At 41.4% G+C, this 21,370-nt stretch overlaps 1 protein-coding gene across 1 annotated transcript in view; it reads left to right on the forward strand.

Annotated features, from left to right (window-relative positions):
• Positions 1-21,370, forward strand: part of LOC131140710 (pleckstrin homology domain-containing family G member 3) — a 30,424-nt gene that overhangs the window by 1,877 nt on the left and 7,177 nt on the right. Inside the window, 8 exon segments of the mRNA XM_058091375.1 lie at positions 4,948-5,015; positions 14,947-15,476; positions 18,742-18,842; positions 20,067-20,136; positions 20,226-20,272; positions 20,359-20,509; positions 20,592-20,723; positions 20,848-21,030. Coding sequence (XP_057947358.1) covers positions 4,967-5,015; positions 14,947-15,476; positions 18,742-18,842; positions 20,067-20,136; positions 20,226-20,272; positions 20,359-20,509; positions 20,592-20,723; positions 20,848-21,030 — 1,263 coding nt within the window. The 5' untranslated portion in view covers positions 4,948-4,966.

Consider the following 21,370-nt stretch of genomic DNA (forward strand, 5'->3'; position numbering starts at 1 on the left):
TTCTTCACGTATGCTAAAAAATGCAGTGGATTCCAATAAGTGGCTCATTTGTTGCGTGTCTGTGGGCCGTGCTTTTGTAGAAACTGGGTATTTGATTGAGATGAAGGGAGACTGTCAGGGTGTATTGTTTACCCCTGTGAATGGAAAGCCGTTAGTCTCTTGAGGCCTGTGTCAGGAAATAAACTCCAGGAGTAATGTGGGAAAGAGGGTACTCGTATAGAAAGGGTGGAATTTCTTGCTGGTGAAGACGGGGTAAGAGAAAAGGTCTTGGAAGATAAACATAACACCTGTGCTAAAATAATAAAATGTTAATTTCACCAGTTGGTCTCCTGCTTGGGCTGTCAGGTTGGATTTGTATTTCTTCTCCACATGAACATCACATCTTGACAGATGGTGTCCAAGTTAGACTGCCACTATGTCGGACTCAAGATAACCCAGGGGGTTTATGTCATGCTTGTGGAGTCCCTCAAGCCATTTTGGGGCAGACGTCGAATGCAACATGACACTGTTAGATCATCCCTGAGAAGGAATTCTCTTAAGTATTTTTAGCTTTCCTTGCATCATCTTGTTCTTGTTCATCTTGTTCATTTTTGGGGAGTTAAGTGTTGAAACACTCATTATCTGTCTATTTTAACTTGCACATAATTTGGCCATGAGTTAGCCGTGATCTTAGTGTCCATTTATGGGTCTGGCTTCAATCACGGGTGTGGAACAAGTTCTATCCCTGTGGAGAACAGTGCTGTGCAGTCTGGAGGGTTACAGATGGCACGATAGCTATTTCCCTACTCACGGCGATAGTCATGTCTCACCCCAGGTTTCGTATGACAAAGATTTCCAGTTTTTGAGCACTGTGCATTTTTTAAAAATCAAGTGCGACTGAATAATAATTTGCCACGGGGCCAAATAAAGTTGTGAGCAGCTTCAATTTCATACAGGAAACGCTATAAAATACAAGAAAGGCCCAGCGCAAGCTACGAAGATGCCGTCTGTGTGCTTTTTTGAATGGAAAGTCCACATCAATAACACTAAGTTCCATCCTGGTGAAGAACTCCAGGAAACTAATATTGCAAAAGAAGTAAAGGTGTAACATGTTGGTTGATATGGAAAAGTCTCTCTCCAATCATATGTTTATCATAGTATCATGTTAAATACGTTTGTTTGGTTCTGTGTCAACAAGATGGGGGAAAAAGGGAGAGCAGAAGTATCCCTTTTCCTCCAGCTTCCTCTGTAGACATGTAAACTGGTTTCACTTAACTCACCATCCTGATAGACTGTCATAAAGGTGATCAATGCACCAGATGCCCATCACCCCCCCGGGACTATTTTTCTCCATCAGGTCAAGCTTTAAGTGATGGTTCGCTGTATATGTTTTCTCATCTGTTCCTTTAAACTTAGATTTGTTGTACTTTTCAAGGAAGATATCCAAAGCTTTGAAATCAGCGTAAAGCTTGGTAATTCAAGGAACAAGGATGTTTGTTTCAGCCCCTCTGAGGGAGTGATCCATTGCAGCGTTTTCCTTTTATTAACAATTGGAATGGCTCGACTTACATCTGTCTCCCATTAAGGAGCAAATTGCTGACTCCCATGCTGTGGGTAATGCAGCCATCAGCTGTGGGAACCAAATGCTCTACATTTGGGTGAAAGGGCTGCTAGTTCCAGCACAGGTGGTCAGCTTAGCGTGAATTTTGGCCTTTATTTAGTGTGGGTTGTTTTTTTTTTTTAAGGATTTTAAATTTGGCCACGTCTCCTCCTTAGAAAAGCAAGGATGGAATTGCCATATGTCAGGAAACAGGAGGTGGAATCTAATGAGGTGTAATTGTTGAATTATGAATGATACACTGATTTTGGGATGGACCACACGTGTCCCAATGACATGGATTGTTGGCTAGCTCATATTAATTGTTTTCTGGCGTTATAATGCACAAAAAAGGGAAAGAAAAATGTGTTCATGTATCACATAAGGACTGTGAATGATGGGCAAACTTCCAAAAAAAGTGCAGTTTCCCTATAAGGCCTAAGAATCCGAGGAAATCTAAGGAAGTTTTATGAAGTATTTAGTATTTCTTCAGGTCATTGATGTATTTGACAACAAGCACTGGCAGCTGGCACTCCCAAATGCCCCGAATCTTTCCCTGCTTCCTCAAGTCATGTGCTTTGTTGGTAATGTCAGCGTTGCATTTTGTCAGATGCTCATTCATGTGTGTTTGTTCCTTTCAGCGTCTTTCCCTGTTTCAGTAATGCGGTTTTGAATTTCCTGTTTGTGAACTTAACAATGATGACAGGTGTGGTATCAATGGTGTGGCTATCTACATCCACTTTCTTTGAGTGTGGAAAGTTGCAAAGCGACATCCATTTCATCCGGTTCTTCTTTGTTCCCGACTGCCGTGGCATTTCACATGTTTTTCTTCTCATCAGGAGCCCTGTCAGGATCACATAGTTCATTCGTGCATTTTCATCCACTTCATCAATTGTGTTCATTTGCTCAATTATTTTCTCTTTTTGCTGCTTCTTTAAGAGCGGCACTCAAGGCAACATTATTATCCTGTAATACCTTGATTTCATTGTGCTGTCCTCTCCTCCCACGGGTGCTTAACGTCCTCTTCAAACTCGGAGAAACTCTCCTTGAGGCTGTCGTTCTGCTGTTTTAGACTTCCAATGTGTTTTTGCAGGCTTTTCAGATCATGCCATACTTATGCCGCATTATTGGGGGTATTTTTTCAAGATTTCCTGCTGTAAATCTTTCATTCGCACAATCAATGGATTCTTCAAGATGTTATACACTGAGAACTCCACTTGGGTCAATGGCTGACGTCTTCTTAAGTTTTGAGTGGCCCCATGGCTTTTCGTGGCTCTGTTGGTGGTAGCGTTATTCCAGGGGTGGCCAAGGTTTCCACGCCTGAATCAAAATTTTTTGCTAAGCAGTTCGAGTTTAAGTTGGAGATGTCAGTACACTATTCTACTTTTGTGATCTTGAAGTGTGGTTAGAAAAATGCCTAAATTGTGCAAAACTCCAGTAGTTCTTGTCATGAACGTCCTTTTATGTCTGGTGACTAGTTCAAGCAACGTTATTATTTGTCAGAATTTTTTCTCCTAAACAGTCACTGGGAAAAAGTTGTACACATGAGATTCTCATACTATAGTATTTTTCTACTCCCTCTCATTGACCAAAGACAGATTAGCATCGTTATGGTCTGGCCATTAAGTGGGGTTAGCTCAGAGGTCATTGTATGTGGGATTATTAGGATTTTATTACTCGGCTAAGACAAGTTCAAAGCCTTCCTCAAAACCCAAAGCCCATTTGAGCAAACGCACACAAGAACACACTACTTCAAACTCAATGGGCCAAGCCGGGTCAGACTATATATGGAACGGCCTCATTTGGGAAGAATGTCATTGAGGCAGTGCAGTGCAGCACTTCTGGGCAAATTTATTAGTTCATTAATCCGGTCGGATCAATGTTCACAGTTTGGCTTAACAGGTTATTTTGAGCAGAGATTTTATATGGCTTGATACAGATTCATCTGTTGTTACCAAAATTGGCTTAATAAAAATCTTGTTACAAGTTTACATGAGCACAAGCGGCAGTTGTCCTACCCAGCAGTAGGTCTATTGATTGCTATGCATATCCATCTCCGTGACATTTCTCTTTGGATTCCTGCACATCTTAATTGGTACTCCTCCTGGCTGTGGGCTCGCTTTAGCCTCGACTGGCCTGCCTGTCAGCTCGGCACAGTGGCCAGCAAAAGCAAAAGGAACAATGAGCATCGTAATCCCCGAATAATTCCTGCTCTTCTGATCTCACTGGCCCAAGAATGTGATGTTTAAAAGGCCGCAGGCTTACTAGGAATCACAGCGAGAGGAGTTCTCATGCACAGTGATCCATGTTAATTTACTGCAAGAAACCACAGAGGAATTGGCTGCAGATTTGTTGTTGGGGACACACCTCTTCTAAGCATGAGGGACTCGAAAATACACAACATCAAAGAGTGTACATGTGATCTCTTAGTGCATCTTTTTTTATACATATAATCAACACTTGTTTCTTGTTATAGCAAAAATACTATCACTATACCCTCAATATTAGGCATGAACTGTGATATTATATACAGCATAGATAATAAAGCTTTGCTGGGATTGATACTATCAAACAATACCACTGCTTTCCATGAAATGTTCCATGTGCATTTCTTTCCTCGCCATTTGCCCTCAATGAAACCGCTGCTCTCGAGAGTCCATTCTTGTTAAGTCCCACTCTTGTCACGTCGTCTCTGCACTTCCCTTTCTGTTCTTATTAGTATTACCTCATATCACAGTCGCCCCTGCATACCACGACCATGGTTACACTGTATATTGCCAAGTGGTTGGCATGAGTGAACACAAGTAGTGAGTGAGGGAATGGCAAGAATTTCCTCTTCTGCTTACAGTAAGACCCAGTAAGTCTGCACCTTTTTTGGCCTCACTTCACTAAAATGGGATGCTGACGCCTGTTTTTGCAAAGAAGACTCAAACCTAAACGTTCTGTACAGTAAAAACTCACTAGGAAGGATCACCATTTATGTGCTGTAAGTCTAGACATGATGTATATTTGTACTTTTATATATTCATTCATTCATTTTCTACCGCTTATCCTCACGAGGGTTGTGGGTGTGCTGGAGCCTATCCCAGCTGTCTTCTGGCAAGAGGCGGGGTACACCCTGGACTGGTCGCCAGCCAATCACAGGGCACATATAGACAAACATTCATACTTACTACCAGTTAACCTAGCATGTTTTTGGAATGTGTGAGGAAGCCGGAGAAAACCCACGCATGCATGGGGAGAACATGCAAACTCCACACAGAGATGCCCGAGGGTGGAATTGAACTCGGGTCTCCTAGCTGTGAGACCTGTGCGCTAACCACTCAACCGCCATTATATATAAATACTATAAATACCCTTATGTTTTTCAGCTCCTACGGCCTGAGTGCCATGCCAGAGGGGTCCCGTTCTGCTCTCCACCAGGGCCCAATGGGGGAAGGTAAGCCCAGCTTTACTTTTTATGAGACATGCCCTCTTAATCTCTACTTATACAGTCTTACAGTGTAGAGCTTTAATTTGTCAGTCTATTCCCTCCCCTGCGTTGGTTAGTGAACCAAATGGAGAAACGCTGCAAGTGGAACAATTAGAGAAATGTAATGGCTTGGACAGGCATTGAGCCGTCCTCCTACGGCCCTGCTTGGCTCAGAGCTTCTTTGTGCGTCTGTGGAGCTCTGCCAACCTCTGCTATACAGCTGCAACTTCACACACACAAACTAGAATGTGTCAAAGTCACAGGCAACTATGATAGATTGTTTAGCCAGCGGTGCTGACTTTGCATGCATGGGGTAAAGAAGCGGTAATTACATATTGTGAGTGATAATTGCATATTATTTTAGTGGTCATTATATTTAGCCGCAGCTTTAACACAGGGTCTCCTTTGTATCTGTCTGCCTGTGCTGTCCCTCAACCCCTACGCCTCCCCTCCCCGCTACATTTGGCGCTATGTTTCCTCTTTGGCTGAAGAGTACAAATGTGTCAATGGTTCCCTTTTTTCTTTGGTTCGGCTTTGGCCTGAAGAGACTTCTGGCTGGAGGAAACGTGTGTCAGCCACATGAGAACCTGTTTTCCCTCCAAAGGTCACACCATGCACTGATCGCACGTACCGACTCCTCATTTTTGCAGCTTGTACAAATGAAACATGTTTTGATTTTTCTTGGACCAGTTGGGACAAACATGGCTGAGATGGACAATGATGTTAGTGAAGTGTTTGACTTTGATGTGGCTCGTGGGCACAAGGAACGCAGATGGTGAAACTAAGGTGTGAGTGTGGTCAAGGCAAACATTGTGGTGGCTATCCAACCGCAATTGCTCTGTAAGGTCAAAGGTTTATGAACTGAAAGAGCAGTGTTCTTTTGCCACCAGCATACTCACAAATCCTGTGTGATTTTTTTTTTTCACCTGAAAGGCCGCCTGGAGGCAAATATTTTGATTCAGCGGATGTTCTTTCCCATCTGATTTAAGCATTTGTTGTCTCTTTGGATTATTTTTCCAGAGGAGCGGAATGATAGGAACATAAAAGCCCCTCAGAGTTTCCACCTCAGTGCAACTTTCATCACCATGTTGGAATACCTTACCTATTCTAATGTGTTAACAGGCTGACATACATCTCAGCTGTCAGTTTGATGGTTGATGCTCAGCCGGGCATCAGTAGACCTGCGGCAGCTCTCTCAAAATATAAGGACACCCGCTGATCTACTTGCCCCCTGGCAGGAATGTAGCTGTGTGCGCAGAATGTACAGCTTTAAAGGGCTTCTGGGGGACGAGCGGATCATTTCCATTCTTTGCAGCTTTTCCGGCCCAGTGGCTTTAGGGATGTGGATGTAGATAGATGATGGCAGCAATCTCTGAGTAGGCTTTTTTTAATGCAGCTCCTAGACTGGAACTTTTTCACTGCTTAATTAGTTTTAGCGTTTAGCCTCAGGTGAAATGCCTTGTACTCATACCTTGTTGGATATCTTCAATTTGATTGTTATGCAACATACCTGCTATTGTCATAGTACTCTCAACAACCCCACCTTCCCTGCATTGTATTTGTATTGCCTCAGACTCTTGCACTCCCCTCAAAAGCATTTATCATTTTAGAGGGCACAATGCGGTTTTAAGGCCAATCTTGGCATGGTTGGGCCCACTTTACACCTAAAATGCTGTATTGCAGGGGTCTCAAACTCAATTTACCTGGGGGCCACTGGAGCTAGGGTCTGGGCGAGGCTGGGCCGCATCAGGTTTTCCAAAAAAAAAAAAAAAGCATTTATTAAAAACAGAAAAATGAATAAACTTTGCTTTGGTTCCGATTTTCTACAAGAAAAGCTCTGATAAAACATTCCACTGTTCTCAAATATCTTAATTTTTATTTTTCTACACAAAATAAGATCAAGAATAAAGAAAATCAATCAATCAGTAATAAATAAATACAATAATAATACAACGGCAAATAATAAAAACTTAAGAAACCACATATAGTTGGTGGGTAGACAAATTATTTTTTTCAGATCAAAATTAACAAAGCATTATTAGAGCCCTGTAGACATGACAAAACACGACTATAGTCACATTTATACTTTTTTTTTATTTACAACATATTGCACAACTGCAGGGTCTTGAGACACATGCTAACTCGCAAACTAGGAGAGCTAGCGACCTAAACGGTAGCCTTCAAGTTATTTCCTTTAAACTTAAAAAGCCAAAAACTTACCACTTCCACACGGATAGGGAGGATAACTATTAACAGTTATTTAACCTTTAACATGAACATTAATCAAACGTAATAATTTTTTCTGGGTACATGATACCATACAGCATCCATATCAAAGTTGCGCGGGCCGCACTAACATTAAACTTTTATATCAAGGCGGGGGCCTCAAACTAGTGTCCTGCGGGCCACATTTGGCCCGTGGGCCGCGTGTTTGAGACTCCTGCTATATGGCATGTTTTGGGGAGAATGTCAATAAATAATGTGTACTAAATCTAGGGTTAGCCGCACTACCAATATGTTAAATTCCTCATTTATCTGCTGTGATGTATAGTTAGTTATTTTTATGGATGCTCAAACCACTGAATAAACTGCACCACACCCTTTACAACCCTACATGTGATGAACAGCTTGGTGTAAAGTAACTTAACTTCTTCCTCCACACATGCAGCTGTCCTACCACCAGCCCATAGGTGCGGTTGTAGGTCCTCAAACTGGTGGTAAAGTTTACAATGGACTCGCATCTCCACCAGGCCCAGATGTGTTGACCAGAGGAAGTAGGTGTTGCATAGACTGTGGTCCTGCTGAGTGTGCGAGTGCCTGAAGTGTTATTGTAGGTGGGGGGTGGGATGCCGATGGTGTTTTCTAAGTGGATCATTACATGCCTACACACTGAGGTCACTTGGCACCGTTGAAATCCTTAAAAGAGTTGGGGGTCGAGTACACAGGACGTCTACAGGATTAAATGTGAGCCTTTCCCAACATTTGACAAATCTGCCTTTCCAAAACATACCAGCCCTTCCTCTAAAATCCTACATTTTATTATTTAAATGGGGATTGACTTTGTTTATGTACCTACGTTAACATGTTCATCAATGTTATTCACATTTACAAAAATGTCTTTAAAAGGATAGATGGAGACAAAAAGGTATTGAATTGCATCTTAATGAGAAATGTCAACATATTTAACTAAAGTCATTAAATGAGTCAAAGTGAGACGACACAAAGCACAGATCGCTTTACTTGTAAAACAGCAAAATTCTTCAAAAGCTTCCCAGCCCAGCTTTTTGACCTTGACTGTCAGTCTGGAATGCGTGTTTGGTTTATATATGTGTGTGTATGTGTGTGTGTACTAAGCCTTTGCTGTCCACTTCCATTTATTTGCACACCTTCAGGCTAATTATTAACATTAAAATCTCCCTGCAGGGGGAAAAATTAAACCTTTGTACTGGATATTTAGAGTGAGGAGTGACCTAAATTCTTGTCTCCCTTGAGGGGTAGTACACTACACCAAGCGGTGTGTAATTGCTGGTGTTTTGCCACATGCTGTTTGATAATGGTTTGTGAAGACCTCAGGAATTTTTACCTTGAACGCACACACTGCTTGTGCCCCTGACCGCCTAAGGAGCAGCCATTCAAGTTATCAGGTGGGGAGGAGTTTTTCCCATGGGGATCAGGACCATAACATTGATTCTCTGCCGAATTTGTGTGTGTGTGTGTTGGGGGGGGGGCATTGAGGAAGGAGACTCTAACAGGAAATAGCTTTATTATATTGTAGCATACAAGCTGATTCTGTTTTATTCCAATAAGGAAAGAGGGTCATGTACGGTGCCGAAGCTCAGAAGGTCAAGTTAGCAAATTTGCAGTTGTTTTAGTCATTTTATTTTTGTGAGTTTTCACAAGTTTCTTTTGAGGGAGTCTTACGGGAAATCAGAATTCTCATGTTGTTATATTATTCCATGTCAGAGGTGAGCATCTAGCTACAAATAATCACTGTCTGTATGTTAATATGGTCTTCAAAATTGGATTTTGACAAGTAGGTGAATAGTATGCACATGGTAAGTAATTTACTGTATTTTTAAAAACAAGATAATACTGTGGCAAGTACCAAGCATCCAGGGAATATGCAACTTTTCGTATCTTACCAGAAGATTGAACATATTTATTAGGAGTACTTTCATATAGGCACCATTTAGTATTTTTTTTAATCAATTGTGTTTTCCCCAGTGTTGTGGGTCATCAGTGATGGCAAACTCCTTTTACTGACTCAGGTTTTTATGAGTCACTCACTAAAGTGAATCAACCAGACTCTCTAATTAATTTGGTGGTTCGGTTGTCAAAAGGCAATCCAACCTCATTCTAAAACTACCTATTGGTTTTCTACTCATTCAGTTGCTTGTAAGATCGATTGAATTTAGTGAGGGATATTACAAGATGAAGCAAGATGTGATTCTACTGACCGCTGAGGTAAATTTCACCAGCTGAGTGATACGTGAGTCAGTATGAATCAAACAGGAGTGTCTGTGTTGCGTATTGCAGCCAGAGCAAGAATAAGCTTGTTTATTTCTCCTATGGCATGTTCGCTCTCATTTTTGTTTCCGGTGTTCAAACGAATACTCACCACAGACAAAAATGACAGACGGGCATTCCATGAGCAACAAATACTTACCGGATCAACCATCAGAGCAGTTTGTCAGTGGCGAGATTTAGTTTTTCTGTGCCCTCAGGAGGAGGATTTACATGCAGTGTTAACATAAAGGCAGTGATATTTGGTCTCAATTTAGTAAGGACACAAAATACAATACATCCCTCGTTTATCGTGTTTATTTGGTTCAAGATCCGATCATAAGAGAATTTCCGTGAAGTAGGATTCAAATATTTTCCAAGTTAATTATAGAAAACCTGTTTATAACCTTTGATAGACAGTTTTTAACATTACTAGAGCCCATTAGATATGAAATAACACCCCTATAGTCACCTTTACACATGTATTACCCAACATAGGAGACACAATGAGAGTTAATAACTTTAGACATTAATCAGACTTGCTACAAATGTGTTTCCCAAGAGAACTGAGTGGCAAGCAGACAGGAAGTGATGTCTGGGGTTCAGAGTGGAGATTTAGCTTGGTGTGTGTTAGCAGCAACAGTATCCCCTGTTTTTAATAGGGAGTTTTATTGGGTGTTATTGTGCCTGTTGTGAGATAATTCAAACCAGCAATAAAAGCCTCACACTGTGTATTTTTGAAAAACCACAAGTGAAACAACAAAGTAACTAGGGCTGACTTCAGTGTCAAAGAGCATAGCACTTAAAAGTTTTTTTGACTGACAGTCCTGAAGATACGTCTTTGTGGGGAAATGGCCATCTGTGTGGTGCTCACTCATAAATCATGCTATTAAAAGTCTGGAGAAGGAGGAGTTGGAGACAGATTTAGCAGTCATCCTGCCTTTTCATACATTGTCCTTTTTAGGCATCTCACGCCGGTGGATTCGTCTCATCACTGCGCTTGTTGACGTCATACAGCGTACAGTGTTATCTACAATATATAATTAGTATTGTCTACTATCAGTACTTATCTTCTCTGCACTATAATTTTCGCTGTTTACACCTTGTGTTGTTTGTAACGCCATTGTGTTACATAACAAATGAAGGGTACATGAACATGGATTGCATGGCGATCCGGCATAGAAGCTGGTTTGTATTTATGTTCTATTGACAAAATGAATCACATCCTCACAAGATGTTGCAACCTCTGAGTAGCATCATTGCTGCATGCTGTGTCTTATCGCTTCCTGAGGGAGTGGAGCAATCCTTATCTGGAACTATTTGCCCCGATTTATGCTAGCGCATGTCAAAGGACGTTATGGTTGGAACGTTGGACTTCTTCCGTGATGACTCTATAGTAAGGTAAGCATGCTGACATTGTTTTTGTGCAAACCAGATTTTCCATATAAAGGAATGTTCTTTGGCCCTACAACCTTAAAGAGATGTAGATCATTTCTGTCATTCCAGTGACTGCACCTTTTTGACAAAAGTTAATTGCCAGGTGCTGGAGTGTTGTTGTTGTCGGTTCATCTCCGGCATCACCTCCATGATGCCAGAGAGCTAACAGAGTATGAACAATCTTAATTGTGGCTAATGTGATAACTGGATACAAGGTTAGACTTCACATTAAAAGAAGAATTAGATTAGTCATTGAGCTTCTCTGTGAGTAACTGTCCCGTCTGCTGTCTGTTAGGGAACTCAGCAGTTAATCAGTCATTTGTTGTGGAACTGTACAACAGAACTAGTGTCCATGGGATTTGTATTGAGGGAAGCAACACAAAAGAGGAAGGTTGTACTTGTTGTATTAGTGCAGCATTGTCTGTAAATGTTAACCTCGCTTTTACTGGAATTCAAAAAACCGCAAGTTGGTGTCGTGAGATTGTTTTAGTGGAATTCCATGCATCTGTTCACATACTTGAGCAGCTGATAAAATAGAATCCATTAAGGACAGCATCAACACACACTATTAGGAGTTGTTGCATTTAAGGGTCTGTTTTTCATGTAGTACAAATACTATACTGTCTCACTAGCCTTCACTTTGTTAATGTTTATATCACAGTGTTACAGCTGTATTGATGCAGCGGTAAAACAAAGGAGGTTGTAAAACTGTGGTGAAGAAATTAGAAAATGTCACAGACCATGTGTTCTGCTACACAAGCGTTGTCCATGTAGTTAAAAATGTCATCTCATGATATTGCAAGAAAATTGTTAGATTTCTGAGCACTGTGAAGTCAACTGCATGTTAGAAAGTATAATGTTTTTGTGCAGGTTATATTTAGCAGATGATAACAAATGGTGCACACAATACAGCGTTCCTATCATATATTTTACCCAGTGACTTACTGACAAAGCATCATTGGCATGTGGGCCTTAAAAGGACAAATTCTTGACTAAGAATAGCATGGCTTCACATGTTTAAAAGGAGGTCCGTACATATTGTCTGTGTATTACATCCAGATGATTACCCGTTTTCACTAAGGCACTGTAGATCTGTTGTTCCATGTTTTGTTCCAAAAAAACAACACAGGTCTTATTGTAGAAGTACTACACAGAAGTCGGGTGGTGTCATTGTGGCGACTTCTAAACCTTACTTTAATACCAGGCTGTGCACATCTGATAGGATTGGCACTGTAATGGGTCTAGCCTTGTTAATGTGTCTCTACATCATGCTGAGATTGTTTGCAGATGTTGAAGAGTCAAAACAGCAGCACCGTCATCTTTCCTCTCTGTATGACCATCAATTTGAACACACAATAAAGCACAGCCCTGGTTTGGGGTGCAAACCCTCTAAATCTGTATTTTCCACCCAAGCCACACTCGGTATTTCACACATTCATACACATTAGCCATGTTTGTTGTCAGCCAGCAACTTGGCAAAATTCATCTATTAACATTAGCTCTCATTGAATGTATAACCTATTATAAGCACACAGTGTTCACTTCAAATTGTGACAAATATAGACATTTATTTTATTTAAATCAGTGATTCTCAACTAGTGGGAGCTGTTTACAGTGTGTCGCCGGTCTTTGCCTGTGAGGGGAGGGAATGTAATGACCCAAGCCATGAGGTGTGTGGCATGTTTATGCGCAACTTTGTCAAGCTTGAGGGGGAAGCGAAGTACATTGAGTGGGAACTTAACATGCCGTCTGTCCGACACACAGTTGCAGATAACTGCTGGAGTAGAGCGCGCCATAAAGAGAGAGACGGCGTCACATTATATTGCAGACGATCCCTAAGATATATGTCCCTAAGATATGAGTTTTGCATTCTACTGAGTTCTCCGCCATGGCTTTCTTGTTGGGAAACATGTATTGTGTGGTTTCAGCCACAGATAATTCCTGCCTATCTCTTGTGGTTGATCAAAGCAGTGGTGGGGGGCTGAGCTGGTGCTGAAGTGTGTTGCTCTTGAGATAAGCGGATTCTTAAATGCTTTCATACTTTTGCAGACACTCTTGCAAGTTAGTGTTGAGAGGGGAAATGGCGCAAGAGTTTTTTTTTTCCTTTTATTATTGCACCACTTCTGAACCTTCCCTCTGACTTGGCAAACACGGCAACAATACACTGTAGCACAGCAGATTTATTCGAGAGGAATATTTGGGTGGAAGGCGTAGAAAGAAAGAGGAAGTGTATTTGATAGGTGTGCCATGGCACAGCTCTCCAGAAGGGCATGACAAAGGAAGCAGATGGCTTATTCAAATTGGTTACCGCTGCCCTTCCTTTGCACCATCAAACATAAACAGCGGTCATCCTCCACTCCTTCGCGCCTCTCTGTATTCCTCTGCATTGTTTTGGCTACCGTGGAAAAGAGAGAGTGAATAGACAGGAGTATCATGGCGCACAAGCCTCACTTGAGCTCAGTCCTGACTCATGGAAAATTGTCGGGTGCCAGATGTGCGTGTGAATAAACTGGAAGCACATCATCCATCTGTCAAACTTTTTAAAACTTTGGCTTTTTTTGTTTGCTCTCATGTGAAAAGCTTGATTATTCCAATAAGAACAATGTATTTTCTGTGAAGTGGGTGAATCAGTGAATCCATCCACCTCTTCCACACTTTCTCTAGGGCATAATGGTGGTGTTTTTGTATGTGGGCTGATTTTAACGACGCACATCTAATGATTAACATATTTATGCTAACACTTGTCAACATTGAGGTCGTTGAGTGGATTTCAAGCTAACATGAGCTACATCTGTGAGCTATCAGCACCAAATTATGCTTTCCGTCTCTGCTTGGCAATAGACTTTACTCGAGCCAATTCACTTGTGTGCCACATACAATCCAATTTATTGGTCTGAAGTCAACTCACATTGACAGAGGCTCATTTCTCCGGCTTCAAAAACATGGGTTTGACCCCTTTCGTATCCTGCAAATACCTCAGGAAATTGAGCTTTCTGCACAGTGGCAACCCGGTACCACTCAGTCTCATATACTCCTATGACTTCATGTACTTGGGAAGGCCTGTGAGGAAAATTCCTCCTCTTGCCAGGAAGAATGTGAAACTGAATACAGATTCCATTTTTCTAAAATTTTAAATGCAGCCAAAAAGGTCATATAAACAAATCTCCCCTTCCCTTTCCAGTATTTTCATCTCATCATTTTTCTCTGTTTTTCTAAAGTTTGGCCGAGGTTGAGATGAACAGTCAGGGGAATGTAAAGGAATGGTAGGGTTCTCCTGAAAATACAACGCGTTGCTATTAAACAATGTCGCTACTCATTTGAGTACACTTTTATCATCTCAGAGCAGTCTGTGACCTCCATCTGAAATTTCCAGACCACTGAACTAGATCCATTAATCTCATAGAATACAATGGAAATAACATTCCGGTCCGGGATTGTTTCATTTTTTTTTATATCAATAGTTTTGCTGCACAGTCGGCCAACAAAGAAGATGCCAAAACGTTTGGCTCAACTTATTTTTTTTATTTAAACAGTGGTCGACTAAGTGCAACATTTGCAATGCAAATCATGCAAAGGATGTTAGTTAGTTAGTAGTAGTTTTAGCAATTTAGCCAAACAAATATCCCGGTGTAATAAGTTACTCTACCGGTAAGATTTTACCAGAGCTTGGTGGTGGTTGCATCATCATCTCTTGTGGATTCATGACAAATAGTCAGACAAAAGTTGTTGGGTGAATACTTCCGAGCTTAAGTCTACCAAGATACGCTGATCTCACACAGCGTCATACCTGACAACAATAAAGGTTTTGTGTGACTTCAGAGACGTATTTTTTCCAGAAAATGTAGCGTTTTGTAGGCTTTAGAGGTTTTACTTATGAAAAATTAAATTGTTTTTAGAGTCTGTATGGTTTGTCCATACAGGTCTGTTCATGATATGTATAATTTGTGTTTCTATATAGAATATCCTCAGTTGTCCTCGCCCCTCTCCACTGGACGAGGACATGAGCCAGCGAACACTGACTTGGGACAAGACTGCTACAGTCAGCTATGTGCGGAGCCATTGGATGGAGAAGGGGAACGTCCAGTGAGTCTGGTGTCCACACTGTCTTCCGGATCATCCCGTGACAGTCACAGCCTTTTTGGGAGCACCGCGAACCTCCCTTCCTCCAGCACCCCACCCATACCAAGCGAGGAGGACATAGACTTGGAGCTGAGCCCGACAGAAAGCACCATAGAGCAGACAAGAGACCAGAGTCCTGGTCTTGCAGGTTCCAGCGGCGTATGGCAGCCGCACTTGATTGTCAACCAGTGGAATAACAACGGCCCTTCAGACAGGAAGCCAGGTGCAGAGATCCTTCACATCACTGCCTCGCCTGTCGTCACGGACACGATGGCGCCCAACCCAAAGTTAACCTACGTGGACCGAGTTGTCATGGAGCTCATCGAGACGGAGCGAATGTACGTCAGAGACCTGCGCAGTATTGTCGAGGTGAGTGCATTTTGTACCGACTCTACTTTAAGTTACGATTTTTATCCCCCTTCCAGCCAAGCTTAGTCTGGTTTGGAAGAGCACACAGTCATGACTTCATGTCCGCAGCCAATGAACACCCGTTCAAAGCCAATATTGTCTTGCACAGGTAAAAATGTCAGTGTGTTATTACCTGGATTAAACTTCTAATCAGTGAACAACAAAGAATCAAGCCTAACATCTGGCAACCGAGTGCAATGTTTATACATCGGCAGAGTCTTGTATAAAAACCTACAAACCTTCTAATGACATACACTTGTCTCAAATTATAAAGCATGTTTTTTTTATTGGCAACAAACTGGCTAACTTTTTTTGCACACATTGCCAAAAAAAAAATCTTCAAACTGTAATGCCTGTGCTTGTGATTAAGGAATGCAATTCCAACTGCATATGGAAGATATTTTTATGACTCTTGTTTACACAGTTAGACGGGAAACTTTTATTTTGAAGACAGGCAGTATGTCCTCTGTGTTGAGAATGTCTGTACGTGGAGCAGGGTACAAGAATAAACGTTCTTCCCGTCTTCACTCAGAACTTGCATGTCAGCCTGTAAAACGCTCCGAGGTTGCACCAATCTTCGCCGGTGTTTACCATTTCAACCTGTTTAGTGTTTATAGTGAGGGTGGTCCGCAGAGTAAGTACTTTTCCATATGAACGTTCCTTCTCCTCACAATGACAGCATTTGATTCATATTCATCATATATATCAAAGTCATATCATTGGAAGACTACACCGGTATACAGATATATATATATACACAAATAGTTGGGACACAGTGCGTGTCCTCTGTGGGCTAAGCTTTGGTGTCTAATGCTAGGAGTCCACTGGGCTGGTGCCAGTTGGTGCCAAAGATTATGTGATTGGCGCATAGTGGCTGGCTGTGGTGCCAAACTAATGTTCTCTCGGCATGTTGCCATGTTGCCGTTATTCTAATCTTTGGTGCCAACTGGCACCAACTGGCACTGGCCCAGTGGATTCCTACCATCATTGGCGCAACTTGGCTCGCGCCATTACATTCCAGTGGATTCCAATAGGCGGATTGTTTGCGACATTTGGTTCCACTTGGTGAACATGAAGATTTTAAACATTTCGAAATGTTCTTGCTGCCAAACTCAATTTTTGCCGCCGTTACGGGCCACCACGAGCCAGTTGGGAGGCAGTTTGAGCCACTGCACGCCACTGGGCACCTTATTGGCGACACAAGGCGCCACAGAAAATTGCATTGAGACGTAATGCATTGAAAAATAATTTTACCTCTCAACAGTTCATTCATCTTGGACCAACAACTTGCAGAAAGAGAAACCTATTTGACCTTCAATCACGCATGTAGCAAAGAAACAGGAGCATTTAGCTGTCAAAAGGTCCCTTGCTACTAATGTGTTTAACATGTGAGGATTTGTTGGCAGTAAACCAGCCAGCACCTTTCCTCACTTTTTGTTGCACTGCTCTGGCGCCTGACGCTTGCTCCTGACAAGCACTTCATGACCTCTAAGTATTTCTGTTGACATGCCGGGTCTGGCTGCAGTCAGACAGTTACACAGTCATACAAGACACTTCCAGCCAACACAAACACAAACCCTCGAAACAAAAGAGCAGTGGGTTTTCCCGCAGGCTCCAACATGAGAACATTCTAATACAGATGTTTCCGCTGTCCGTTTGTGATTACAGCACAGCCTTAATCACGGGGACTTTATCCTCACACTGATACTCAAAGGAGGGGAAAAATGTGAGAAACTGAACACTGTGACCGAATGCAAAGCTCGCTCTTGATATGACACATAACCCACTGACAGCTGTTGAAACCGTGTCCATCCATGTCTTTAGATGTTGTTTTATCATTTCTTCACATGCCTCTCATTCTCAACTGCGTCCGTGGGAGTGAAGAGAACAGCTGTTTGACCCAGATGGCCTCACACATCCAAATACATCAATACACCTGGCTTGTAGTCACCCCGCGTCATTAAACGCAACATTGTTTGAACAGGAATGTGGGCAATGCATCTCTTTCAGGCTTAAATGGTGCTTAAAAACTCCTACTGCAGCTTGTAGAACTGCAAGGAGTCTGTATATCTCCCACACTTTGCCAAAGGTCACGTGTGTGGTGCTCTCATTGTGCAGGAATTTGCATCCCAAACAAGCTGCAGTCCTTTCACTTGTGCGATGTCTGGACTACACTCAATACGCTTTTTTTTTTTTTTTGCAGCACATCGTCTGGGTGTCACGACAAATTGCTAGTCTGCTCTTTTACTTGACCACATGTCAGTGTTTGGCTCTCGTCAACATTCCTTGCTACTTATTTGTATGACACGTGAGTGTGTAACTGAGCATGTGGGGCTATAGTCATCCAGATGTTGGGATTTTTACTTCTTTTCATCAGAGTGAGGTCAACAGAGAGTTTTCTCTCCGGGAGGGAAATGAGATGCAGAGCATTTTATGGTCCATGTCAGCATGTTTGTGGAGTAAATCTTTAAAAGTACCCCTAACAAATGAACTATTCCTCTGCTAAAGAATCAAATTGGATAAAAGCTGTGTAATACAATGTAAACTACTGTAATCCCTCGGATATCACGGTTAATTGGTTTCAGACCCGACCATTCCTTATTTATAAATTCAGTATGTTCAGTGTTGAGAGCATAGAAAACCTTCTAAATACGGTTTTTAACATGATCAGAATCCTTGCGACTTCCTCAAGAGAGTAAATAAGCCATTTAAGGCATAAATAAGACTCTTGTCTGTGTTACTATGAATATATTCCATACCATATAGGCAGACGAGGTCATTGCGTGGATAATGTCCTGTGTTTTTATTCTTATTTATTTGTTATCGTGCCTGTTGTGTGATTCTAAAATCCTGTTTGTTTTGGCGATCTATTTGGATGCTTGTATGTCTCACCAAACATGACAGTAACACTACTGACACTTAGTGACCAGTATAGAATACTACACATTTTCAATGTCTTATATTTGGATTTTACTTCATATAGCAATACACAATGTGTGCTTAAATATGCTTACTTTTGATGAATAATAGGCTGTATTTAACCACAAAACAGCATGGTTTATTCATATATTTTTGAAAAACCGTGATAGAGAGGGATGCCTGAACATAAAATCATGCTCTCTCCAGTTGTATTCATCTGCAAGTGTCAGCATCATACACTCCACAGTTGTCTAAATAATGTGCATTGTTTCTGTTGTCACGTTACCACCCCTGCTGTTTTTTTCAGGACTATTTGGCTCACATTATTGATTCGAGCAACGACTCCATACGGCCAGAGCTAGTGTGTGCCCTGTTTGGAAACATCGAGGACATTTATGAATTCAACAGGTATGTTTTTTTTTTCTCCTCACTGCAAACATTGTCCTTGGATGAACAATGAAGACATAAAAACAAACAGGAACCTGGCAAACCTCAACTTCCCCACATATTTACCTCTTTAATACATTTATGTGTAAAATATTCTGTTGTTTGATAACCAAGCAAAAAAGCATAATATGATACTTTGTATTGGTCCAGTGACTTCAAATGTACACCAAAGACAGTAAACACAACTTGCGTCAGCAAGTGGTCATTTCTGAACCGGCTGCTTGCCAAAACACACACACACACTAACATTCCCCCCTGACTGTGTGGAGCCACTTTGCTAATGCCACAGTAGCCTGCGTTTTATTGAAATTCTAACCATGTACATTGGAATGACTTTTAACAGATTTCATCCTGTCGGTTTGCCTTTTAAAGATAAAACACCCATTAAATCTAAATTATTAAAAAATACAACAGTCCTGTAACACTTTTGATTCCTGTAAGAACGGCACACAAGGTTGGTAATAATACTATCAATAATAATAACCACGGGTGTCACCGCCTAAGTCCTCCATCTGTTGTAAACAAGTGACACTATACACGTTGTGAAACATATGTTCCAAACTGTAATTACGCCTACAGAAAAATAAGGTTGCTTGTTTGTCAGTGGTGTACAAACTATCCACCTGATATTATTCAATTTTCTTCATGAAATTAAAACCCATCCACTGTATCGTTAGTGTAACAGTTTAATTTGATGTAAATTGATTGGTCATTCCTGGAGAGTGGGCGCACTGATGACGTCAAGGAAATGCGACTGTAGTAGACAGGTTGGCGGGGTTTTTTTTTTTTGGAGTTGTTGTGTTCAATAAATGGAGCCCACACGTCCTCTAAAGTTCCTGGGTTATTGTCCAAAAAAGGGCGACCGTTTTCACTCTTCAATGTGGCCCTTCATAATTGGTAATGTTTTGTATAGAATATTACTTTGGGGTCAATAAAAATCGAGCTGCGGGGTACAACCAATTGCACTCTCTTGTGAAGCTAGTCCATACATACTTCATCGTGCCTGTATTTTATAGTGTACTCTGCCCTCTAGTGGCCAATATAGGACATAACTTGACTGTTGTGGTTTTATACAGTTAGATAGTGGTATAGTTGTACTTTTGATAGACTGTAATGTATTATAAATTACATTGTTGTGATTATAATGTGAAGCTTCATCTTTGTGTGTTGTGTTGTGCGTGTCAGTGAATTGCTGCAGTCGCTGGACATGTGTGAGAATGACCCTGTGGCCATCGCCCAATGCTTTGTAGAGAAGGTGGGCTGTCTTGTCTTAGTCACATCAATCTAAAAACAATGTGAGAAAATAAACATGCATACAATGATTGTTGCTGTTTGTACCCCCAGAGTGAATATTTTGAAATCTACACCCAATATTGCACCAACTACCCAAAGTAAGAGGTTCATTCATATTTCTTCAAGAATACATTTAAGATAGCATGGGAAAGTGTTTTCTGAATATATTTCTACAATCTTCCAGTTCAGTAGCGGCACTGACTGACTGCATGAGGAATAAATCTCTGGCAAAGTTCTTCAAAGATCGTCAGGCTGCTCTGAAACGTTCCCTCCCTTTGGGTTCTTTTCTCCTCAAGCCAGTGCAGAGGATCCTAAAATATCACCTACTGCTGCAGGTGGGGGTTGATTCCATAGCATACCTACCTTGTCTTACATAAATCACCTTCATTTTCAATCATGTTTTTTCACCTTATACAGGAAATTGCGAAGCACTTTGACCAAGATGAGGAGGGGTATGAGGTGATCCAGGAGGCGATAGACACGATGACGGGGGTGGCCTGGTACATCAATGACATGAAGAGGAAACACGAACATGCTGTCAGAGTGCAGGTTTGTTAAAAACACACACAAACCAAGCAAGTACATCTCATAAGGATGTAACTCTAGCAGTTTTTGTCTTCTCTCAGTTGACTCAATCGAGGGGATGGTTTTATCTGTGTCTTCTCACGTGCAGGAGATACAGAGTCTTCTGATCAACTGGAAGGGTCCTGACCTAACCACTTGTGGTGAGCTGGTGCTGGAGGGCACCTTTCACGTCCTACGGGCGAAGAACAGTCGTACACTCTTCCTGTTTGAGAAGATGCTGCTCATTACCAAAAGAAGAGGGGAACACTATGTCTACAAAACACATATCTTGGTATGTTTACTTATTTAAACATATATATTTAGCAACATGAGTATCACTGCACCTGTTGTGTATACTTAAAAGTATCATTTGAAAGGTTTGGCGGTTATTATAATTTTTATACAAAATTTTATTCATGTTTAGAACAGATTCAGTTCACTCATTCAATTACAGACATTTTTCAAAAGCGTGTGCATGCATTCAAATTTTCCTTCAATGTGTAATCCCTTGAATGCGACACGATTCCAAGCTTTCACTTCCTGGTTGACTGGTGATGTATCGGTCATGAACGAACAAGTCAAAATAACTAGTTATTTTATGTGAACGGAATGAACGAGGTCAGTGACAGTGT

The sequence above is a fragment of the Doryrhamphus excisus genome, chromosome 13 (genome assembly GCF_030265055.1).
Source record: "Doryrhamphus excisus isolate RoL2022-K1 chromosome 13, RoL_Dexc_1.0, whole genome shotgun sequence".
NCBI classification, from domain to species: domain Eukaryota; kingdom Metazoa; phylum Chordata; class Actinopteri; order Syngnathiformes; family Syngnathidae; genus Doryrhamphus; species Doryrhamphus excisus.